Source organism: Balaenoptera acutorostrata, chromosome 11 (genome assembly GCF_949987535.1).
Source record: "Balaenoptera acutorostrata chromosome 11, mBalAcu1.1, whole genome shotgun sequence".
NCBI classification, from domain to species: Eukaryota; Metazoa; Chordata; class Mammalia; order Artiodactyla; family Balaenopteridae; genus Balaenoptera; species Balaenoptera acutorostrata.
The window spans coordinates 68,036,521-68,062,462 of record NC_080074.1 but is presented as its reverse complement, the minus strand read 5'-3'; the positions used below and the strand labels follow the sequence as shown (position 1 = coordinate 68,062,462).

The 25,942-nt window shown below is 38.8% G+C and overlaps 1 protein-coding gene across 5 annotated transcripts in view; it reads right to left on the bottom strand.

Moving 5' to 3' along the window:
• Window positions 1–25,942, bottom strand: part of SLC38A4 (solute carrier family 38 member 4) — a 69,816-nt gene that overhangs the window by 11,415 nt on the left and 32,459 nt on the right. For 4 of the 5 annotated variants that reach the window (XR_009009724.1, XM_007179235.3, XM_007179233.2 and 1 more), the window contains 12 exons: window positions 18,564–18,793; window positions 14,333–14,423; window positions 13,710–13,825; window positions 10,811–10,884; window positions 10,255–10,347; window positions 5,818–5,899; window positions 5,649–5,731; window positions 5,490–5,548; window positions 4,332–4,607; window positions 4,121–4,200; window positions 2,831–2,931; window positions 932–1,056 (listed from right to left, as the gene is read on the bottom strand). Coding sequence is in view for 4 of the 5 variants with exons in the window: in XM_007179235.3 (XP_007179297.1) it covers window positions 932–1,056; window positions 2,831–2,931; window positions 4,121–4,200; window positions 4,332–4,607; window positions 5,490–5,548; window positions 5,649–5,731; window positions 5,818–5,899; window positions 10,255–10,347; window positions 10,811–10,884; window positions 13,710–13,825; window positions 14,333–14,423; window positions 18,564–18,682 (1,299 nt within the window). In the remaining variant the exon portion in view is untranslated. The remainder of the gene's footprint in view (window positions 1–931; window positions 1,057–2,830; window positions 2,932–4,120; window positions 4,201–4,331; window positions 4,608–5,489; window positions 5,549–5,648; window positions 5,732–5,817; window positions 5,900–10,254; window positions 10,348–10,810; window positions 10,885–13,709; window positions 13,826–14,332; window positions 14,424–18,563; window positions 18,794–25,942) is intronic. The other variant, XM_007179236.2, reaches the window with a different exon arrangement.

Sequence of the window (25,942 nt, the reverse complement as noted above, 5' to 3'; positions counted from 1 at the left end):
TGACCACCTAGAGGGGTGGGATAAGGAGGGTGGGAGGGAGGGAGATGCAAGATGGAAGAGATATGGGGACATATGTATATGTATAGCTGATTCACTTTGTTATAAAGCAGAAACTGACACACCATTGTAAAGCAATTATACTCCAATAAAGATGTTAAAAAAATTAATTTCAACCTCAATAAAGCTGTAAAACAAACAAATACATAGAAATAAATTTTGTGATTTTCCCCCTACATTTAAAAAGTACTTAACATTTAAAAATACTTGCTCTAGCAAGTATTCCCTGGCAGCCCAGTGGTTAGGACTCTGTGCTTTCACTGCCAAGGGCATGGGTTGGATTCCCTGGTTGGGGAACTATAAGCCCACAAGCCACGCAGTGCAGCCAAAAATAATTTAAAAAATTTTTTTAAATAAAAAAGAATACTTGGGCTTCCCTGGTGGCGCAGTGGTTGGGAATCTGCCTGCCAATGCAGGGGACACGGGTTCGAGCCCTGGTCTGGGAGGATCCCACATGCCGCGGAGCAACTGGGCCCGTGAGCCACAACTACTGAGCCCGCGCGTCTGGAGCTTGTGCTCCTCAACAAGAGAGGCCGCGACGGTGAGAGGCCCGCGCACCGCAATGAAGAGCGGTCCCCGCACCGCGATGAAGAGTGGCCCCCACTTGCCACAACTTGAGAAAGCCCTCGCACAGAAACGAAGACCCAACACAGCCAAAAATAAATAAATAAATAAATAATTAATAAAAAAAAAAAAAAAAAAAAAAAAAGAATACTTGCTCTGTCTACATAGTCAAATTTAAGTGGGTTCAAAATGGTATATAAAAAGATAATGTTCCTGGGCATTGCATTATAATTAAATCAACATCAAGTGAGAACATACGTACTAATCTGTGGTGTCAAGCAGGGTTCTTTCACCAAAGCCAGGTACTTACAGGGAACAGCACTATGGGCACAGTTAGTGTTACTGCCACCAGGACGGCCAGGCGTACCATGAGGAGAGGGGTGTCAAATGTGTACACTTTGCTGTAAGCGTGAAGCAATTCATCTTCAACTTCTCCTGCAAAGAGGAAGAGGAGAATGAGTCCACTAGGTGTAGTCAAATCGGCACTGCTTACCTAAGACGTTTTACAGAAGGAACACAGTATAGTAGAAAGAACCCAGGTCTGGGAAGTCAGACACCTCTGTTTTTATCCTGTATCTTAGCTTATTAGCTATGTGACCTTTGTTCAAATGAACAAAGGGGTCCTGAAGCTTGTAAAGTTGCAGGAGGTAGTATAAAATTGCTAAGGTTCTTCTCTAGGTCATTTGCATTGTGACAAGTCTTTCTCTGCTATACAGAAGCATCACAAAACAGAGGACAGGCTGAGGTCCTCTGGTTGAAAGGGATGAAAGAGCCAAGCCTCATCAGCCTGTCCCTCATGTCTTGCCACCTCCCTCCACCCTCACCTGCCCAGTGAGGCCCGAAGCAGCTTCTCCAAACCCGGTATGGAAACCCTAGGACAAATGATCTTTAACACTTCTTCAGGCTCAACAATTACGACTCCATCATGACACTGACAGACACACTTCTGGGCTTTTTCAAGTTTTTATTTGTCTCACCGAGTTGAGACTCATTAGATTAAGTAACAATGATGAATTAGTAACAAAGATTAAGTAACAGAGATGAATTAGTATGATTGCTATAGGGTCTCCCAATGAATACTGTTATAAGATTAAGATGCTGCCCTCCTGGAAAACACACTTCTTTCAGAATTCCAGGCATAAATGACAAGGAAATGCTTACAGAACCAGATGTACTCTGATTTTCCCACTACTCACCTCAAAATCAGACAAAGGGGGTTAAGAATACCTTCAAAGGCATTGACCCAATTTTCATTAATTCACAACCAGCAAAGAGTTAATGCCCAATCTAAATCAGTGCTTGGTTAAAAGCCAAATATTAGTCAAAAATAACAACAAAAAAAAAAAACAACAAGCAAATGGTGCCCCCTCCAGTCTCTTCCTACCCAATTTGTCTTGCAATCAATTGAATTTACCAAGTCAGTCGGGAAAAAAAAATGCAAAACGTTAGAGAGGCTTATTTTAAGAACGTATTTATGTTGATAACATTGATTTGTGTTAATGTTTGATTCCCTGAAATTCGTCTGTAGGGCCATGCTTCGTTGAAGAGAAGAACAATCCTGCTCCTTTAGTGTTCTGTTAAGATGTCACAGAGGATATGTTTTTGGCATAATCAAATGTGGCTATAGTCACTTTGGTTTTTGATAGTACGTCCCCAGATCGAAAGGAATTCTGTCATGTCCCTTTTTCTTAGGAAACCATTCACTATAACAGAATAGAATGAGATAACCCAGAAAATTTGTCTAATGCTCCAAGCCCCCAGATTTGACTTGACTGGTAAACAGGAAGCAGGTTCCAACTCAAGGACTTGGTACTTTTTCTGCCATTTGCTTGGTAGTTAGTTATTCCACTAAAAGAGCTTTACAACATGCAATCTGATTCACTCTCATAGAATGTATGTAGCTTTAGATGGCTTAGAGAGTCAAGCCAAAGAAATATCCTCTATCTCCTAAGGAAAATAATTAAATTAGAGGGATGGTTTTTACAAAATATGTGTGAATTCACAAATTATTATAACCTGTTAGGCAGCCTGGTTCAATTTCCATTTTCTTGGGTCAAATGATGAGACTAAAATAGCATGTTAATTGAGCATGTGCATCTACAGATCATGCTGTTTATTGAGAGTAATTAAAAGAATTATACCTACCCGGATTAATGGTCAGTCCAACTAGGATTTGCACAAAGAAAATGACTTTGACAGAGTGACCTACCATAAAAGGTTAGGTAACCAAAGAGGGCAGCAAGCAGGTACATGACGAGCATCCCCGTGATGGAAACATTTGACACTGTTTGCATCTTCCTCCGGGACCGACTGAAAAGAAAAAAAACACTGAGCTTTGGTTTTCTGAACAGATGAAAATATCACCACTTACAATTAAAATTTAAAAAATAATAAAAGAATGTGTGCCTGTGTTACTCATTATAAAACCACATTGCTAGTGCAGAAACACAGCTTATTTAAATTTGCCTTAGGGAATTATGGAGGATTTGTTTCCATTTTTCTTAAATGCTACTTCTTTAGTCTTAGAAAGGACTCTTTTCCTAGATGAGGATCAGTTTATTTTATGTTGATAAGTATGCTTGTCTATTGAGTATTTAAGAATGTAATTAGCACAAAGGTCAAACTGGCTCCTAATGTAGAAAGACTTCATATTTCATAGTGAGATAGATTTGAGGACCAGAATCCACTAGAAACAGCAAAGAGTAACTGCTACATGGGATTTTCCAAGTAAATCAAAGACATCAAATTAACTGAAAGTGCTCTATGAGTTCTTTAAGAGGTAAATCTGAATATATGGGGCAACTTATTGTTATTTAGTGAGAACAAAGACTGAGGTTATTGATGTCTGGGTAAAGAAGATGAGAATTATAGGACCACCTCCCCTCAGGGTAAAGGAAGAAGCTGCTGTAGTGGGCTCAGACCCACTCATCCCCAAGGGCATGTTAACAATCTCAAAGGGAAAAGAGTATTAAGAAATCATATAATATCAGCTGGAAGAAAGAAGATTGTCTAGCCAGTGTCTCCATTATACAGATTAGACGATGAAGGCCAGATACGGGCACATCCCAGTGGTGGAATGTCTTCTAGGCAAGGGTTAAAGAATGACCACAGGTGACATCAGTGGCTTAGCCAGGCCACCCTAATCATAATTTTTCGTCTTCATGGGTGTGGGTCATTTCCAGGTCAGGTGAGCTCACTTCTTGCCACCAATATTCAAATTCAAATTCCCCATGTTTGCCAAAATCCTTACAGACATTGGCTCACCCTCCCCCTGTCCTGAACCCCTCCCCTGGATCATTAGGGTGAAGGAACAGGAGAAAAGGAAGCAGTGAGGGGGCTGATTCACACCTTTGTGGTAAAAGCACATTACTGCTGAGTGGTTATAGCATAAACCTCCTGTGAAGACAAAGCTGTAAACTATGCTTCTGTATAAAGCACCTTTGAAAATATGAGCACATTTTCAAAGCAAATTAGAATGCTAAAATGATGGCTGCCTTACTCTTTAAGTTCACTGTAGATGGGAAGGACCTCAGGGTGGCATACAAAAGCAAATGCTAGGATGGGAATTGCGTAGGCCGTCTGAAAAACAAGGACAACACCGCATGTTTAGCATTCCAACACAGAGAGCTACCCCAGGACATCTCAACTTGTGAGATAAAAACTCAGAGGCCACGTTGCTAGGCTCTTAGAGGCCTAGACCTCTCACTTACCCGGGAGTTGAATACAAAATATTTGGGCTGACACTTGTCATCACTGTGTGCTTCATACTCTACTCCACTGCCATGAATTGAGCCCTTGGCCTGGTTGTCATCCAGCCCTGCAGGATTCTGGTGGGTGTAATCCATCATGAAGTTTACACCACTACTCTCAGAGTTGTTGGGTAACATCATCACGTGCATTGGAACTGTATTGTTGAATGTCAGATTCCCAACATTGTGATCCAGAACAGGCAGAGGGCAGGGTATTTGGAATTTCTTGTAAATCACCTAGACCCGGTCATTAACACAACAACAAGTCAGCCTTTTGAGGAAAACTATGAAACAAAAATCCCTGTGGGTGGTTTATGGGGTAGAGGTGAGGGAACTCTGCTGAGTATTCCTTTTAGACTAATGGACAACGGAGACTCCCTCTAGCCTCAGTTTGATGTAAGGAGTTGGAACTATGGTTGGCAACTCTCCCCCTTAGAGTCAACAGGACGGTATTTTGCGTGAATCTATCCCAAACTTCATGCATACTCTTCCATGAGAAAGATGTTCATTTTCTTGCTACATCTCATCTCTTTCATTTCTTCAAACTAATGAAAATATGGGTCATCAAGAAATTCCCCCCTCCTCCTTTGCCTCTTTGGGGAAATGCTATATAAATGTTGGCATTCATGATATTAGCAGAAATTCCCCCTTTTGGAGGGGAGAGGGAGCGGGGTGGGGAGAGGATTTCTTTCTTTAATTCCACTGTGGTCACCTTCTCTTCATGGGTAGAATGAGTAAGAGAAAATGGCTGATTCATGTAAATATGGCTAATTCTACAGTCTACTCATTTATCTTCTGGGACTCTTCACTTCTTTTTCCTCCGCCTGTCTAAATACTGGGTTGTTGTCACATTTCTGCTTGAAGTGTTCCTTTCGTCCAAATATATATTCAGTATGCCTAGAACATACTATTAGCAATGGTCTTGACATTCTAACTCAACTATTTTTAAACTCATGACTCTTCTTTTCTCATTCCAAATTAGAATACAAGGAGATTGCTTGTGATGCAAGAACTATTTCATGCCAATGATGTGCTTGAACAAAAATGAGGACACCAATTCAGGCACTGAAAGCATCACACGCCTACCAAGTTACAAGGATCATGCCAAAAATCACTTACCACACTGACAAAAAACACCATGCAGGTAAGAGAAAATCCGCTGGTATAACCAAGGTAACCTAGGAGTTAGCAGAGAAATTCCGGAAGGTGAATATGGCATCCACAATCAGCTTACCTCTTGGAATACAAAATGAAAATAAAAATGGAAAATGACTTTACCTAAATTTTTAAGAAGAGAAAGTGGAAGAATGATTCCAACTGACACAAATATGACGAGGTAGTTGCCATTGACATACCATTCTCTAGAAAAGAGAGACCAGAATGTTAGGATCAGAAAAGACCAAGGAGAATGAGTCTCTTGATGTTACAAAGAGAGGAGAAGACATACCCAGTATTTTCTTCAAGTCCCATGAACGCTCTGATTACTTCAGGTAGTTCATATTTAATAATGAAGAGGTAGCTTGACATGGCTAAAATGGAAAACGTGAGAGCTTAGTGGTGTGCACGGCACCAAAGTCACAGGCAAGTTGTGAGAAGTCCAGGCATTGGTACACCCCTCCTTCTCAGTAATTCCCAAACCGAAAGAAAAGCCACCCACTATGTATTCTGTACTGTTTCCAAGTTCTTCTCATAAATAGACATTCAGCCCTTTGGCTCTTGCCTATGGACCTTTGCTAACAGTATCAATTCTGATTCTGTGTTAAATCCAGCTCTGAGGTTTTCAGTGAAGCTGCAGTTTCAAAGTTTTTTCCTCAGTTGGTCATCATGACCTTACTGAGTGTGCCTGTTTTAGTATCTAGTATCTAGAACTCGGGCAGGGGTCTGGTGGCCACAAAAGAAGGGGGGGAATTGCAGGGTGGAGCTGGGTAGAATACATGTCACTCTGCCCTCCCTAAGTGGGCACCAGTTTAGTCCTCTGTAATCTCCCTAGGGGGCATACAAAATCTCAGACCACTGATTCTCCAAACTGGAGTCATACTGGATTGATAAAGAGAGGATAGCTTCTCTAACCTTTGTCAATGAAGTTTTTTCTATATCCTTTGTCCAAATAAGAAATCATACAAAGTGGCAACATTTCTTGAACATCTAGATAAGTGATGTATGTGTGATCATGTACTCTTCTGAATACCTGATCTATAAAATCTATAAACCCTCTCCCTGGAAAAATATGTATGCATACATATGCATAACATACAATTTTGCTTACAATTGTAGGGATTTATGCAACATCCCTTTCTCAAGTCCATCCACTCAGTGAAGAATAACACTAATTTGCTATTTCACACGTGATCAAAAGACTCAATTGAAAATAAAACTGACAAGTTTCGCATTGCAAGGTTTAAGTGTGTGCTACATCCTTCTGGTGAATTTTTGCTAACAGACATTTAAAGCAGATATCTAAGTTGCAGATTGAACTATTAATAGTTTAGAAATATTTCCTTAATCTCCAACAAAAGTAATAACAGTGATAACAATTCCCCACATTGTTTAGTTCTGCATGTGATCAGCTGAAAATCCACGTGAAAGAGCAAGGTGCATCTTATCATCTTCATTCCACAGCTGAGGATATAAAAATTTTGAGAGCTTAACTGACATGTCCAAGATTGCACAGCTTGAAAATGACAGACCACATCCAAAATATAAGATCCTTGATTTCAGGCCAGTGTTTCTTCTCTATTGTGAAATGAAATGATTTTTACAATACCTGATGTGTCTTCTGTAAACATGATTTGGTTAATCTTTACAAAGACCTTGGCTAAAGCTAAATCTTACAGAGGGTAAACAGAGGAGATATTTCTGATTAACTGGTTCAGTGAGGTACCATTCAATTTTAGAGCTATTAGTTGCTGACTCTCAGTGATGTCACCACTGTTAATGTGTTTGGTCTTCGAAAATTCAGAATGATCCAGACCTGTCTGGGTAATGTCAACATTATTCTGCTAATGGTCAGTGTTAATTTTTCAGGGGATTGAGAAAATTAAACGTTCTAAATGTGGAGTTGATAAATACAGAAATACAAGTGATTTCTTTTAGGCCACGATAACCACTAATTACATAGCATAACCAAAGTGAGAGATTTTCAGGAAAGGTGTATGAAATTTCATCTCACTCCCTTAAAGCCACACTGTGGGGTGAGGGGCTTGACTGAGAGACCATGTTATAGTTTATTCCATTGTTTAGAAGCATAATAGTAGCTATACTTGGAACAATAGACAATGCTGTTGCCACTCAGCCTGTTGGGCTCAGGGCTAAGCATGTGAATGTCCAGTTAGTTCAGTGGTCCAAACAAGTATATTAGATCACCTATGAAGAGATCCTAGGAAAAGCTTGATATTTTAAATCTTGATAAGGCTGAGAATTTGAACCAAATGTAAAGCAGTTTATTTGGTGGGGAATGGGGGACTTATATGCTTGGGGCCCAATGCCAGTAAAATGAATGAAACAATTCCAGTGTTACTGCCAAATTCTACCCGGGACTGTAGTCTTACTATACAAAAAATATGAAAGACATAAATACAAATCATTAAGATATGACTGGATTTTATTTATCTGCCTACCAACTATCCGTTATCAGGAGCAGGTATAGTTGGATAAAGGTTACTAAAGAAATTGCTGCATTCTAGAAATGCTAGATAATTCCAGTGATTTTATTAATCAAAAAGAATGACCTCCTTGCAAGATCTCTGTGCAAGTTGATTTATTCTAGCATTGTTTGCAATAGTAAAAAACTGGAAATGATCCAAAACTGTTCATCAAGGGATTCAGTAAACCAATCATGGTGTATTTATACAATGGAAAGCTCAAAAGCCATTAAAAAGAGTAATATGCAAAAACATTCAAGGCATATTGTTAAATAAAAAAAGCCAGCGGTAAATCAGTATTAGAAAATGATCCTGTTTTAACAGTAACAATGTATTTGTTAAATTTGTCATAGAGGAAAACCTGGCATGGGTTTTTCTAAGGATGATTTACGTAAACATTTCTTTGTAATTTATATATTTATGTAATATTTTTGTTTTTCACAATTAGCATATATTTGTCTTATAATTATAAAAATGCCATTTAAAAACATCCAGGAGGGCTCCAGTGACATGGATATTGAATCCAAGAACTGGAGAGGAAGGGTGCATGTACTGAACCTGTATTATTATGACACTGTGAGGATGAACTATTACTCTCAATTGCATAGGTGGAAAAATTGGACTCAGAGGTGTAAAGTGATTTTCCCAAGGTCATAGATAGTGACAGAAACAAACTCAAATTCAGGTGTTATCAGGCGCCAAAAGTCCATTCTCTACTCATGGGTTTTAAAATGTCTTTTAAAAAACAGTGATATACCAGATATATACAAACAAGGCTAAGGGAGTCCAGAAGAGCTAGTACCTAATAGCCTAGAGAACGATGGATCATGGAACAGACAGAAAGGGAGAGCCAGAAAACGTGTATGTGTTAGGGCTGGAGGATTGTAAAAGTAGGGGAACTAAATATGGTTTGTTATAGTATGACACATGACACATAGGGAACAGATGATAGATAGATAGATAGGTAGAGAGAGAGAGAGAGAGAGAGAGAGAGAGAGATTGGGGTTTGTAGGAAAGGTATCAGAAACATAGGCAAAGGAAAGATGATGAAAACCCTTATATGTCAGACTAAAGAGTTTAAATTTTATCTTGAAAATCATGAGGGCATGCTGAAGAAGTTTATGCATGTGAGAAGCAAGAGTAGATCTGAATTTGAGACAGTTAATTTGGAAGATGAATTACAGATGCAAGAGGGGAAACTAAATACAGGAATAACAGGTAGATGTCTACTGCAAAAGTCTGAGCAGAAATAGTAATCACCTGAAGTGTGGTAGTGAGACTAGAAGGAGAGGAGAGATTCAAAGGCTAAATAAGAGAAAGAATGGATAAAAGCTGGTATTTGATTGGATTGTCAGGGTTAGGGAGAGAGGGAAATGTTTAGGCTGACACCCAGATTGCTGGCTTAAGAAACTGGATGCTGCTGGTATTGTTCACTGAGATGAAAGAACAGAAGGATAGAATAACAGGTTTGGGGACTGGGTAGGAGGTGAGGAAATAAGTACCACTCTGTGGTGATATAGTCCAGGTCATGCAAGGAGACTTAGCCAGTAGGACATCTGAAATATGGGTCAAGATGCCTTTTGAGGGTCAAAGACACGATAGGAGCAGTGAAGCTTGTGGACATACATATCACCTGGAACACTATTAAAAATATGTACTTCTAGGCTCTCCTCTGGAAGTGATCATTCAGTAGGAATTAAAAGAATCTGTAGAACCAAGAAATCTGTGCTTTATCATGCTTCCGATGCCTAGCCAGATTTTTGCCTTAGCACAATTTCTAGGGACACTCTACAGTGGGCTGGCTCTGTGCAGGCTGGGTCTCAAGGACCCCGAAATTTGGCTATGTGCCTCAGATACTAAATTTTCCCTTTTATGAAATAAACTCAATCATACATGTGACACATCAACTGTTCGGTCAATGAGAGATATAAGCACTAATGCTTTAACTTTTTCAAGTAATAATTAAAGCCATTTGAAATCAAGAAAGGTTTTATTTTATATTTTAATTCTAGAATTTATTTGGTAGGGTTTTATGTAGTATTTCATTTCTTAGATATTGCTATTTTCAGTTAAAGAGGGATAGCACATCTATTTAGGAAACTCTACTTTTTAAATTTAAAAATGATAAAACAGCTATTTTTCTGTATTTAAAGGGCCTGTTCATTGCCATTGAGTTTTCTTATTTCTTGAACATCTTTTAGTTTAAAAGTTTAAATGGTTTGTTGAAAGCTAGATCCTCTTACCTCCAATGTTCTGCATTGTAATGGAAATAAAAGCTCCGATTTTCCCAGGCCATCCAAATGCCTTTTCACCTAGTTTTTCATAAATTAAAGACCCTATAATCAAAAATGAAAAGAAACTTGTTTAAAAAAAACTGTTTTAGTGACTAAAATATTTCTACGTAATTCTACACTGGAGCCTCAAGCATGTAAATAAACACCATATAGAAATTACAAACCCCAAATACACAATCTCAAAAGCCATTACAAAATATGGTAAATGTTCTCCAAACAAGAAGCGATGCCTTCATTCCTCTTGGCTCCATGCAACAAGTCAGAACTGTTATTTCTATCGTCCCCCAAAAGTCTGTTTCTCTATTTGGCTTGAACCTGAGCAGGTTACCTTTCACTTGTCTCACTTGCCCAGATAACTAAAAACATGCAGAGACCATGTGATTGGGGTTAGAAGAAAATGAAATGTAAAATTGACTAACACCATCCTATAAGTATAGAGCTAAAGACTGAAATACCCTTTAATGAGAATCAAAATAGCATGTCTTGGGTCTAGGGAGTAGCATACCTCCTTCCTTTGCAGTCTTTAATAAAAGATGAACTGAATAGAGAGATAGGATTGCCACGGCAAGCAGCATGATTCTGTGAAGGGAAGAGAGAGGAGACAATAATGTTTCTATAAAAAATAAGATGCAATAATATTAGATGTTACAATACATTATTACACTGGTCTTTTCAATCATTAACTTTCCAAGAGTATGTGGATTTGGGGGAAGCTGAAAAATTCTTTTCAGAGCTCCACCAATGCCCTTAAATGTCCCAGAACTAGAATTGGCTTTATTTTATGGGTCAAAACGTACTACTGGAAATTCCTAACACACCTTTTTTAGTCTTAAATTCTACCCAGTAGTAGAATCTGGTTTATAACTTAGATGCTAAATGTATAGCAAAATTAGCAAATACTTACTCAGCATATGGGTATATGTACACCATATTTGCGTGATATTCCCATGAACATTTATAATTGAAGGGCTATTCAATGACCTGACTAAACATTAATCTAAAATCTAGAAATACAGAAGTCAAAGCAAATTCTGAGCTCCGTTACTACTGAGTCTGCATATTAGATGACAGTGATCAGATGTGTGAACCAGAGGGTCTGGCAATTGCCTGTATAATAGAGAAAACAGAGAAAGGTAAGTCTAGGGTGCAGGTAAACCTTTGCTGTATTCAGAAAAATCATTTCTGGTTCAGGACCCTCCACATGTCCACAGGCATATATGATTTCTTTATGTATACAGTGATCAATGCTTCTCCAAAAAACAAGAATTGGACAGCAAAAATAAAGAGTGTAGATAGAAGCATCTATATCATAAATGAAGGCACAATACTAAACTTTACCTGAAATTTAAAAAAAAAATCTTATCCTTTGTTTAATATGATGAGAGCACACCAGTCTCCCATCAATTGATCTAATTCTCTGGTAATTCCTTGGGAAGTCAATGTTACAAATGTAGATTTAGACCACGAGTTACAAATGTTCTAACTATTCTAGCTCTATTGTACTGGGTTTTTTTTTTTTTCACAAAACATGTTCACCAGAACTGCCTAATCAATGTCTTATTCATACATTTTTCCATATACGTTATGAATTGACCTGTTTTTAAAGAATTATGTAATTCAGATTATATAATTTTGTTCCCCGGAAAAATAATGAGCGTACCCTGTATTCTAAATACATTTTCTGCTTTGGCAGAAAATACTAAAAGTAACGCCGATGAAATCCTGTGTCACTTGTTGGGAATTAAGGGAGATTGCTGAATCCAGTTTGGTCTACTTGGATACACAGAACACACCTCATGATATCTAGCTATGTAATTGTTCTGGCCAAATTCATCTGCTAAATGTTTACAGGCCTGAAATGAGGCTTTCAGTTTTAAAAGTGGAATATTCTCCTGTCATGAAAATGAACTCTAGGATTGGGGGGAGTGTTTCTTACTTCTATTCATCAGTGATCTATGAAAATTTCCTAATTAATTCTAATGGTATGTGTAATTAGTAAGGAGAAGGCAGTCCCTTGCCTTAGAGATAGTGTACATTATAAAAGTGTACAACTATGCATATGAATAGACCTCTAGCCATTAAGAGTCAGAAAATTTTTAAAAACTACTTTATTTCAAACATGGCTTAGAAAAGTAAAGCTGAGATCAAAACCCATTCAGCTAAAAAATACGACACCTAACAATTCAATCAAAGCACTGACACAATATAAATATTTATAGTTCAGCCCGATCCTTAGCCCTCAAATAGCTGTGTGATTACCTAATCAAAAGTGATATTCAGAACACAAATAGCATATATTTATAATATAAATGTTGCATTATTAGACAGTTATTTAAGACTCCAGCACTGCGTTAGGGGTTGTGATCTGCATTCATACTGATGCCTGACTAACATTAGACTTTATTCTTGTGAAGCATTTCACTGCCACCAACTGTGTCTTTGAAAATACCAGGCTGTACGTAATGCACAGATGTCTGTGGCTGTCTGTCACAGACAACGTGGTGTCCATCCTCCAGGTTGGCTATGTAACGCTGCTATCACTAGGCAGCATTCGACCAAGTTTGGATAAAGTGCATCGGTTTAGGTAAAAACTTTGGCCACTCTGCAAAAATCCCCGCGCCAAGTGCTGTTTCTAGGTCTTGGGGATACAGACATGCAGTGAGTAAAAACAGACATGGGCTCAACCCTTTGGAGATGATAGCCTAGCAAGGGAGAGAGACATTAACGAAATGAATCAGACGACTGCACTAAAATATTAAAACACTGTGATGAGTGTCTAATAAGGTGGTTTGTCCTCAGTCACGGAGATTGGGGGAAGGCATAACTGAGGTGAGGCTGAGCTGAGTTATGAGGAGTTAACTAGTTGAAGAGGAAAGGAAAGAAGGTTCCCAGATCATGTGCAAAGGACCTGTGGTGAGAGGGAATGGCACCTTCGTGGGATGGAGAGGAGGTCACTGTGCCCAGTATATCTTGTATATAGGGGCACAGGAGATGGGACCAGGGCATGCAGGACTCTGTAGGTCTGGTTTGGGAAGGGATGTTTTTCCTAAGAGTGTGTATAAAGTCAGATTTGCTGCCGGGAAAGATCTGTTTAACTATTAAACACCAAATTGTTTTATAATGAATTACTTTGTAAAATGGTTGCTATGGACTGTTAGGGTTCCAGCACTTTGGGGGATTGAGCACGTAAACTTTCTGCCATTTGGTTAGGGATGGCTGGTTGAGCAAGTATGATGATTAGACTGCTCTGATTACTTTTCGTTGCTGTTTTATTTCAAAGGAAGAGAATATGTTAATATTTTCTCAGATCATTCCTATTCACAAAGATCAAACTTCAGATTAATTGAAAGAGCACCAGGTATGCACGGGCTTTGAACCAAGTGTAGATATGTCCATTCACTTACATAAAAAGGATGATCCCTGTGTTGGCCATGGCATAGGACAGGCCCAGGATTCCACTACCCATGATGGCATTACTCAGATTGAATGAAGACATTCCAAAGGAGGTGGTTCCAGGATGCTTGAAGAGAAACGGATGCGTGATAAGCAAATATTTGCCAAAGGACGAACTTTTTTTTGGATTACTCTTATCCTATGTTATCTTTACTGGAGGAAGCTACCATCCAATAGTGAAGATTAAGATAAAATCACAGTGAATAAAAGTCATGACTCAACTTCAATAAAAGTGTGTAATTTTCAGTGGAATGTAGTACTTGATTTAAGCAGGGGTCTCAGTAAAAATAAAAAATACAGGTTGAGTAATATAAAGAAGGGAAAGCATGTAGGATTGCAGACTACATTTGGGTTAGAACGATTTCTCCAAAAAAAAAATAAATTTCATAAATGATTTATGCAGCCATATGGCGAACAGGAAAAACAAGCCCTTATTCCAGTAAGGGCCTGAATAAACAGAGAATGTGCTGATCAAGGCTTGGAAAATTTCAGTCACATTGTTTTCGCACAGAGACCCAGGTAGATCAGACATCCTCAAGTCCTGTTTACTGCCAGAAAGCAGAAAGTCACTTACATGTTCATCGTCATAATCTGCCAGCTTCTTTTTCCCCAAAAATCCATTTGTCAGAAATTTCTGACTTTCAGCATCTTCATTAGTAAATTGACTGAACACACACACACAAAGGAAAAGAAGACAGTAAAAACATCTAGTAAATGCTCTGAATTATATTTATGTTTCAGGTGATCTGTCACTGAATTAGGAGAGGAAAAACAAGACACTTAAGACTTTTTTTTCTCTTCTCCTCCGCATACTAGTGTTCCTTCCAGACCAATGACTGAGCCCCATTTATGAATATACTTTGGGAGGGAGGGAGAAAGTTAGGAAGGAAGAAAATATTTTTTTAGTTGGGATCTTTTTTAAGCCACATTTCTTCTTCCCACATTGACTATGCAAAAAAAAAAAAAAAAAAAAAGAGAGAGAATAATTAGAGCTAATTTTGTTGCCATTTCGAGCCCTCCCAAAGAAAGTGAACAGAGTAGCGACTGAGTTTTCTCAACTGCTAATACACCATGATCAGAGGATCTTATTAATTCAGTAAATATTTATTAAGTGCCTTGGCACTGTGATCCCATCTCACTTGATGCTCAAATGTCTCTGTGAGAGAAACTTCCATGTCTCTGCTCTAAATATGCAGTGACTATGGCTCAGAAGAGTGAGGTAGCGTGTCCAGCCCCACCAGATCCCAGGTCTAGGGTCTCCCACAGCGCCATGCAGCCCTGGGCAGGGCACTGTAGCTGGCATTTTCCTCTTTTTTGGCTCTGTCTTTTTATACACATATCCCTTGCTGGAAAGGAGTTGGATGGTAGCTCTGTGTTGTGTTTGGTTGTGTGTGAGTGTGTGTAGTTTAATTACTCTGAAAATGTACTTGGATTGTTAGACAATGAACGAAACTAAGAAAAACATTAAAGAAATCCAATGAATTAGTAGAAGAGTTGGGAGGACTTTAAGATTCAGGATTAAAGAACAGGACTTTAAGATGTCACAATCCATGGAACATTATGACTGCGGTCTACTTGGTACAGGCTGGGAGCTGCACATCCCCTGACAGTACTGGTCGGCTCCTGGAGCTCTATGCCAGAGGTTTTGAGGATATGGATCTAGTACCAGTCACATTTCCGAAAGGCTTGACTAATGAGTTCAGCTGCCACCATTGCATTTTGACACTGCAAGATATCACACAGGCTTTCTTTTTGTTACAGGAAATGCTCAAATACGTATGCTTCTTAAAAGTGCTTTATAATTAGGTAGATCACAATTTTAGGGCATTTCTTGCATGAGAAAGTAAAATAAAATGATTGGAGAGTATTTTATTAAAATAACCCTTAGAAATATAAAAGGGGAAAATAATTATTATAGATCTGTACAAATGATCTCTTATATTAGAAGCTAATTCTGAATATATCTTATGAGAAAGAGGGATAACAAGGTTACTTTTTGAGAATAGAGAACAATATAAGGTGTAGATAGAACGAGCAGACAAAATCACAAAGTTTTGTGTGCTTTTCTAAAACTCAAGAAGTGGATTTTCTTGAACCTCATGGTGTACAAGTTAGGAACATATCCTGTCATTTTTCTCCTATTTCTGGAAGGAAGTATAATGCCCTCAGATGCTGTCTTCTTCCATCTCGGCACTTCTGCACTCCCCCTCCCTTTTGTGCTTTATTTTAATGTCCGTAGTTAATATACTTGCTATGTGGAGACTGGTACATAATGTTCATAGTTGGAAACGGAGACAATAAGACGAACTGGAGCCCAAAATGGGCCTAATGATTATAAAAACAAGTGTCATCTAGATTTAAACTCTGGAACGTCCAACGTTCTATTTTAACCTTAATCAATAAGTTAGAATCCTTTAGTCCATGAATAATTTTAAAATTTTTAAATGTGAAAGTAAATAGACTTTCTCCTTTGAGGCATTTGCATGTTCTTATTTTGGCATGAGATGAGTTGTAGTCACAAAACATGCCAAGATTGTATAAAATATACGAGAAATGTCCGCAGTGTCATCAATGATTTAATACCAAACCCAGCATATATTGAAAACATAAGTATAATGATTCCAAATAAATGTATTATATTGAACTTCCCTCTAAATTTACATTCAAGAGATCTATCCGAACATAAACAAAACCCATCTTTTTAAAGTGATCATACAATTGCAAAATGATGACCCACTTGAGTCAGGAGTTACAAGCTAGGTCACTGTAAGTGTTCCGGAACACATTATCTGGAGCTAACAAAAGCATTCTTGCTCTTTCCATGATGGCTTTCAGAGGACCAAATGGAATGACTCTGTAGGACTGTTCTTAGGACCATGTCCCCTTCAGCTCTGCCACCTCCATAGGGCTCACATCTGTGTGCATCCTTCTCAGAAACAAAAGAGCCCTCAGATTTGATCAATTTCCTGAGGGTGATGAAGTGGAGGAGGAAAAACAAAAGTTTACTGAGTATCATCTATCTCAAAGGCACTCACTTAATCCTCAGCAAAGTAGGTGTTGGTTTGCCATTCTGCATTTTCCACTGAAGCTCAAAGAAGATAAATACCTTCTCCAAGGTCAGGTAACTCCTCTGCAGATTCCAAAGCCCTGGTTCTACCACATTGTGCTTCCTCAAGAGTCACCTAACTAGAAAGCATCATGTTTGCATCTCCACAGCCTCTCTCATCTGACAACACTAACGTTTACTGCGCTGGCTTCTTGGAGGAATAACAGTGCTTCCTCCCGACACCCTTCCTGGATGTTGTGAATGCAATAAGACGTCTTGGTTTGAGGATAATATTCTCTACTTCAGACTGAGATTTGGTCAAATATTCACTTCCGAATGTCTTAAGTCATGTATAATTTGTGTTATATAATATTTTGTGAGAAATTAATAAACTTATCAAATAACAGTTGTGCAGCTACAATGTACCAGGCAGTACCATTAACATGTTGTAGTGGCATCATGAACATCTGGACAGGGAGAGGTTACACAAAGCAGGGGGTGGGCACTTCTAACTGGGGGAAGGCTTCACAGGAGAACTAACATTGAGCTGAGTCTTGAAGGATGAGTGCAGTCAATAGAGAAAAAGGGGAAGGTGAGTGGGTAACACTAAAAAAAAGGTCATTCCAGGCACACAGAGCAGAGTTAATGAAGGAACAGGAGCTCTGAGTGGCTCGACAAGGCTAGAAAAGAGGGTATCAACAGGGAGCAGCGCAAGAGATGGACAGGAGAGCTAGATGAGGGCCAGATCATGAAAGGCCTTATATGCCAAGCAAGGTATGTATAGTCTAATCTTTCTCCTATAGCTAATGGGGAACCACTGAAAGGGTTTACCCAGGGATGGAACATAAGTCAATTTGCAATTGTAAAAGATTACTTTTGCAAGGGATGTGAAGGGCTAGTTGGAAGAGAGCAAAATATAAGACAGGAAGACAAATCAGGGCTGTTCTAGTAGACAGGTGACAGATGATGAGGGCCTACAGTAAGATGGCAATAGAATAGGTACAGACAGGTGGGTAGATTTGAAATATTAATGAGGTAGAACCAACCAGATATAGTTGAACATTGGATGTGCGGTTTCGGGGAAAGGATGAGTCAAAGTTGACACCCAACATACTTTGATTGAGTTCCTGAATGATAGTGATGACTTTCACCAAGATGGGATTGCTCGAGGAGGGGCAGATTTTGAAGGGACTGGCAGTAGTTCAATATTAGACATTACAAGTTTGACTTTATCAATGAGGCAATTCAGACACATGAGTCATCCAGTAGAGATGTGTAGTAAACACATCTGTGAGTTGAAATAGAAGTGGAACAGGCGGAAGATATGGCATATGTTCAGTGGGTGAAGCCTGATGGCTGTGAATAAGCTTGCTCATAGGACACTTTTAGCCAGAGAAGAATCCCCGCAGAACTCTGGAGATTTAGCAACACTTACAGGGCAGTCAGAGGAAGAGGAGTCTGAGAGAATAGTCCAAAAGGTAACAGAAGTGATAGGCTAATATCATTTAAATTATTCTATATTATTAATAGAGACAAGAACACTGTAACTGCAATTCTAAATTAATCACACAAAGGATTAACATACAATAATAATATAATAATGTGTACTTCAGGATCAGAGAGTTAATGTGTTAACTTCAAAGTCATTGTTATCTCTCAAATAGGTACTGAATCCAATTTTTCCCAACAAAAACCTTGTTTTCCATGTCCATAAACATCTCTTATTTTTCCATGGAACCTGGTCATTTTAACCCCATACCTGCTCATTGCTGCCTTTTCTAAATTTCCCATCCCGGTGTAGCTATCTTGAATACTTTCTCCACTGATGCTCTCATCATCAGGTTCGATGTTGACATTGCTCAGTTCCATGGGATCCATTTGAGCTGTCAGCGCTTTCTTGTCCACACACAAGCTCCTTCAGTGTAAACAAGATACTGTACCTTCAGCTTGAGGCTCTTCTACTTGGAGTTATGTTCAGAACACTCTGTTCTGCAAACAGAACACAAAATAAATCATTATAATTTACTTTAAATTAGATAAATAAACACCAGTCACCTATTTGTGTATTTTCTCTGTAAAATCATGAAAATGAAGTAAACTCCTGAAAACTTCACATAAACAAGTCCCCAAAGGTTCCATTACCCAATACAAAAAAAGAAGAAAAAGAAAAAAAGAAATTGGAAGAGAAAAAGGAAAATTCTTAATAAATTGCCAAATCAGCAGGTATTTATAGAATGCCTATGTGTGGCAGGTGCTTTGCTAGTCACTGTAGGAAGAAAAAAAAATCTTAAGACATGACAGCAGTCTTTAAGAAGCTTTAGTTATTTGTAAGCAGATTGCATGACTTAAAAGGGCAACCATAGTAAACTGTTGATAAAGGAAGATCTGCCAAGGCAGAATCTACCAGTGTCTCTACCAGCAGTAACACAGAAAATTACTGCTTTAATTTGTTAATTGGGCATGAAAGAATTAACACCACCAAAAATGCTTGATAACATGCAACACAGGGTAGGATCAGCCTCAGGGAGCCACTTTCCAGGCACTTGGATCATGAAGCCAAAGTTAAGAATAGTAACAAAAGCAAGTATAGGTTTATCTTTGAATCAGTCTGAGTCACCATCTATATAAAGTTGAAATGCACTTTAACAAGAAAGGGGTCCAGCTTTTAGGCTCTGCTCTGCCTTTAATTCATTGGATTTCAGCACAAGTTATTTAACTTTATTTGACCTCATTTTCCTCAACTGTAAAGTGAAAAGGGGTGGACTGGCACTGTGTTAAAAGATGCTATGAGGGCTTCCCTGGTGGCACAGTGGTTAAGAATCTGCCTGCCAACATAGGGGACAAGGGTTCAAGCCCTGGTCCGGGAAGTTCCCACACGCCGCAGAGCAATGAAGCCCGTGCGCCACAACTACTGAGCCTGCGCTCTAGAGCCTAAAAGCTACAACTACTGAGTCCTCGTGCCCCAACTACTGAAGCCCGCGCGCCTAGAGCCCGTGCTCCGCAACAAGAGAAGCCACCACAATGAGAAGCCCATGCACCGCAACGAAGAGTAGCCCCCGCTCACCGCAACTGGAGAAAGCACTCACGCAGCAAGGAAGACCCAACGCAGCCAAAAATAAATAAATTAAATAAATAAATTAATTAAAAAAGAAAAAAAAAGATGCTATGAATCCATTAATGTTAACGTTCTGAAATTTTTACTATTGAAATTCTTGTTGAATTGTTATATCGGGAGAAACACTATTACTCTTGGAATGTGTGGTTCTGGAACATGCACTACCCATTTGGTAAGGAAATCCTGAGCAGAGAAACTAACATAGAGATCGCTCCAGAATTCATGGAATCCACAAATCCCCTGACAAATATGAAACAGCCACATGAGAAGGCCTCCACAATCCAGCGCTGCAGCAGCACATCTGTGAAAGACAACTCACACTCCACATGAGTTCACACCCCAAATCACAAAAGTTACAAATCACACATGGAAACTCATTAGGAGTGTCAGCAGTCACAAGAAATAATAAGATTCATACCCGAGTGACTACAAACTGCAAAGTAACTTAAAATGGGCTTTAAAATTAATATAATAAAAAGTAATAAAAGATTCAAAATAAGAAATAACATCCACAGATTAAGAACACAGTAAAAAAAAAAAAATCAGGCTACTTTGAGAAACAGCCAAAAAAAGAATTCTAAAAATAAAATATATAGTCATACAAAAAACTCAGCTGAAGGAAGAGTAATGAAACTGGAAGATAGATCAGTGGAAATCACTCAAATTATATAACAAAGAAAGAAAGAAAAATATAAAGAAGTTAAGACACATGGGGAAGAAAAATGAGAAAAAGAAGGTTAAACATACCCCAATAGTTATTCTAATATGAGAAAATTATGAGACTAGGGAGAGACAAAAAGGACATAATGGCAAAGAATTGTTGGGAACTAAAGAAAGGTAGTAGTTCTCAGGATTTAAAAGAACACACAGTACTTCAAGCAAGAGGAAGAAAAATGAATATATTCATTAATATGAGGTAGTGTAAGTGTATAACATCAAAGATGAAGAGAGAAATCTTAAAAGCACTAGAGAGAACAGAAGTAAGACACACATGCAGTTAAAAAAGAGAAACTTGTATTAACTGAGTACAAAGGCTTCTCTCAGCATCACACAGTATCAGTTTCATTTCCCAGTAGCAATCACTAACGACAGTTACTGTTTTTAGTTCTTCATTTAAAGTTAGTCATTCTAAATTTAAACTATTCACTAAAACCTCTCTGACTTGGTTTATCAACTCTAGACTAACACTTAGGAAGGATAAGGAAATTAGCATACTTCTTTCTATACTCCTAATTCCTTCCCCCACCCTCTTAATTGTTTCAGTTCATGAAATACTTCTACAATGTTGAGATGAATAATAATTTCATCCTATTCTGTAAAACAAATCATAATTTATCTAATGGATGTTTCTGAACACTAAAAATGAATAATCAGCATTTACAACGTTATTATTGTGTAAATAGTATGCCCAAAGAACCTATGGTATATTTGACTACATAATAAAGGAAATATAATCCTATATTACTAAAACTTTAAATGCAAATTATCCATGCTCTTTTACTTTCTGAATGGCTTCCTCCTCCATCCTCTGGGTCTTGTTCAGCTGCCAATGTTTCTTGAATGCCATGCCATCTCCTTTCTTCAATTCATTTTGCATTGTGCTGAAATACTGCCTTGAATAACTTTTTTTCACACAATAGGTCCATGTTTGTAAACAGAATTTCTGAGTTGTTTCATGTTGGAAAATGTCTTTACTTTGCCCTCAAACTTTTTTGATTGTTTGTATTCTAGATTCAAAATCATTTTCCTTCATAACGTTGAAGACATTTGTCTCTTGACTTCTAGCTTCCACTGATGAGTCAGATTCTCATTTCTTTGATTTTTTTTCTTCTGGAAGATTTTAGGATCCTTATCACAATCTGAAATTTCTCCAGGATGTAACTAGATGTGAGTAGTTTTAAAAATTCATCTTACATCACACGTGGAGAGCCCATTCATTGAAAAGACTTGTGTCTTTCTTCTGACCATGAAAATGTTCTACTATTTTAAATCTGTTTCCTCCCTCTAAAACTTGTATTAGTCATGTATTGGACCACTTGATCTCTATTGCCAAGATTTTCTCTTTATTTCCCATCTCTTTATTACTCAATGTTCAGGGATAGTTCCTCAATGTCCAAAATAACAAATTTGATCTTCAGTTGTGTGACATTGTGATATAATAATAAATATACATTTGATCTTCATACTCATTCCTGGCACAGAGCTCCAAATGTAATACAATAAATTAATATTTGGGTTTTGTCCCCAGTTCCTGAAATAGCTCTGGAATGATAAAGGGGTTTTTGTTGTTGTTTTTATTCATAACAAGACCCTTTCAACCACACCTGAGTTTACGTTAATGAAGTGACTTTTGTAAAGCCCCTAAGGATGGGGGCGCTGGTTGCCAGGGGAACCAACCAAGTGATTAGAGAGTTGGAGCTTTCAGCCCCACTTCCAACCTCCTGGAAGTGGAGAGTGGGTGGGGACTCACTAATGGCCAGTGAATTAATCAGTCATGCTTAGTTAATGAAGCATCCATAAAAAATCCTAACTAAAGGGGTTTGGAGAGCTTCTGGATTGGTTACCATATGGAGGTGCTAGGAGGGTAGCGCACCAGGCAAGGGCATGAAAGCTCTGAGATCCTTCCCCTCATACTTTGTCCTATGCATCTCTGCCATCTGGCAGTTCCTGAATTATATCCTTTTATAATAAACCAGTAATCTAGTAAGTAAACTGTTTTCCTGAGTTCTGTGAGCAATTCTAGAAAATTATTAAATCTGATTTATAGCCGGCTGGCCAGGAGTACAGGAGGTCTGGACTTGCCGTTGCATCTGAAGTGGAGGCAATCTTGTGGGACTGAGCCCTTAACCTGTGGGATCTGATGCTGATTCCAGGAAATAGTGTCAGAACTGACTGAATTGTAGGACTCCCAGCTGGTGTGGGAGAATTTGTCAGTGTGAGAAAAACCCATACTTTTGGTATCAGAAGAAAGTATTAAGAGTAGAGTAGAAAAACATTGTTTACTTTTAAGCTGTACCCATTTTACTTTTCAACCTGCTCACTAATTATTTTTCACACTCATGTTTTTAATTTCTGAGAATCTGTTCAGTCTCTTCCTCTCTTTTCATAACATCTTTTTTTGTTTGTTTTACAGATGCAGTATTTACTCAATCCTTTCTAAGGCTATTGATTAGAAGTTTCCAAAAGCTCTTTTTGTCCCCTAAATTATGCCTTTTATTCTGGAGTTACTCTGTTGGTTAATCTTGGCCTCTTCTCTTCCATATGCCTGGTTTTCCTTAAACTCTTAGCGATCCTAGGTTGTCTGTTCATATTTGTGAATGAAGAATATAATGGTTAACTTAGAAAGCTAGTCCTTGGGGTTTCTCTGAAATCTTGCAGGCTCATTACACTGATGGGTTGCTCTCTTGTGGGTCCTGGGTAAGTGGCGTCTATGCACCCGGTCTGTGTACAGAGCACCTGCAGGACCCTACTCACAGACACAGCTGGCACTGTAGGCGAGGTGCCTCTGGAAGAAAAACACAGTGATGTATTTTCCCCTTTTGGTGGGGCTTACATTCCTGCTTGTTATCCCTTTTTGCCTGCTGTGGAGGCCCTGATATTTATTATAGAGTCCATTCTCAGGCTCTCTTTCAGACTAGATTACAGCCTTATCCTTTGGGCAAAAGAGGCAGCCCAAACAGACCAAGAGTCCAAACCAAGGTTCCCTGGTGAACACCTGGTCATTGGTTATTGGTGATTCACGCCTCCTCTTTGTATATATTGACTTAACTTGGAAACGCTACTGGGGTCCTTCTGGAAAAACCCATTTACCTGGTTTATCCCGGTTCCTTTTCTCTTTCACAGGTTTTCCAGTGCTATCTGCTTCCTGGCTTCTAGGAATTCTTAAAACTTCCATTTGTTTTTGACACTGCTATTATTTTACAGAACTTTTGTGGTTTTGTTTTCTTAAGAAGTACCATTTTGTTTGAAGTTTCATTCTTTGAATCCCTCAAAGGTAGGTCATAAGCCCCCCTATTTTAATCTACTCTCAAAGCTTCATAAACCAAGGACTCCTCAAGTCACAGCTTTGGCCCAGGCCTGTACTGTGATCTCCAGTTCCAAGTGTCCAGATATACACTTGAATATCTCAAAGGTAGTTTAAATTCAATGTGTCTAAAAATCTAACCTGTGACAGCTCCCCTTCTTCCAATATTTCCTCTCCAAAGAATGTTGTCACCATTTATCCAGCTCCTCAAATCAGAAATATCAGTCTTCTATTATAATTTTTTTTATCCCTTACATGCAGCCTTTTCCAAAGTCTAGTTGATTTTTTTTTTTTTTTTTTTTTTTTTTTTTTGGCTGTGTTGGGTCTTCGTTTCTGTGCGAGGACTTTCTCTAGTTGCGGCGCACGGGGGTCACTCTTCATCGCGGTGTGCGTGCCTCTCACTATCGCGGCCTCTCTTGTTGCGGAGCACAGGCTCCAGACGTGCAGGTTCACTAGTTGTGGCTCACGGGCCCAGTTGCTCCGCGGCATGTGGGATCTTCCCAGACCAGGGCTTGAACCCTTGTTCCCTGAATTGGCAGGCGGATTCTCAACCACTGCGCCACCAGGGAAGCCCTAGTTGGTTTTACAAACAATTTCTCAAATTAGGCTACTTCTTTCCCTTTCTTACACCATCTTGTCCAAGCAACCATCATTTCTTACATTGTCAATTGCAACAATTTTAACTGATGCCTTGAGTCCTTTCTTGCCTACCTTCTCCCTCCTCATTCATTTTCCACACAACATCCAGAGTGATCTTTTAAAAACAAAACTTAGATCATGTCATTTATTTGCATAAAACCTTCTACTGTCTTCACTTTACTCTTAGGATAAAGTCTAAGATTCTCAGCACGCCCACAAGGTTCCACATGGTCCCTCCACTTCTGGCTTCATTCCTTCCACACTCTCCCCACCTCGCTGTACTAGCTACTCTGGCCTCCTTTCCATTTCAGGGACTTCCCAAGTTCTCTACCACCTCAGGCCATTTGCACATTCAGGTCACTGTGCCTGGAATGATCTCCCCCTCCTGCATGCCACGATTTGCTTGGTCAATCCCTTTGGGGGATTACAGGAGTATATATGTCAGCAGTCCTGGGGACTTCAGCTAAAGTCTATTTCACACTGTACTTATTCATAGGAACCTCATTAATTTCATTCACATTAAGCAATGTTAATCCCAGGATTAAAAACAAAAGAGAAAATGTCAAACACTCTTATGGTACTTACTACATGCCAGACATTATTACAAGGGCTTCACATCTATCAACTCATTTAATTCTCACAGCATCCTACTGAGGTAGGTACTATTTTTGTTCTTATTCCCATGTTACAGATGAGGTAATGAAAGTCCAGAGGGGTTAAGCATCCTCTATGCTACACCACCTCTGTGCTGCTGTCTCTACTACAGAGAACTAAAGCCCAGACAGGGAACAGAAAATCTGGCTTTGGTGAGAAATAGAACTGGTTGTAAGTCCTGACCAAATTAACTGACTTCTGACTTTCTGTCATCCCATGTGCAAAATGAGAATAAAGCAGTGTGAGGGTTTAAATGATATTATGCATGGCAAAGTTTGGTTTGTAGTAAGCCCTCAATAAATTTAAATCCCTCTTCCCTCTCCCAATCATCAGAATTTAATTACTGCCTACATCTGCATGCAAATGTGTATAGTATTTCATATGAATATCCACACACGCATATAATTTACCATAAGCAGTTAGAGGACCTTACAGTCCTCGAACTCTCACCAACATTGTAAGCAAGGTAGGTACTCCTTCACAAATAAGAAAATTGAGACCTAATCTTATACTATTTTCACCGTATATAAAACATTTATTTCATTCTCTTTTGAAGATGGTAAGATAGAGCCCATGAAGTATGAAATAGTAGTTTAAGATCTTGGCCCCCAAACCTAATATTGGTCCCAGTCAAGGGACATCTCACAAAAGTTGGAACACATTTTCATAGCTCGTGTCTTTAGCTCTGAAAATTCTATTACCTATT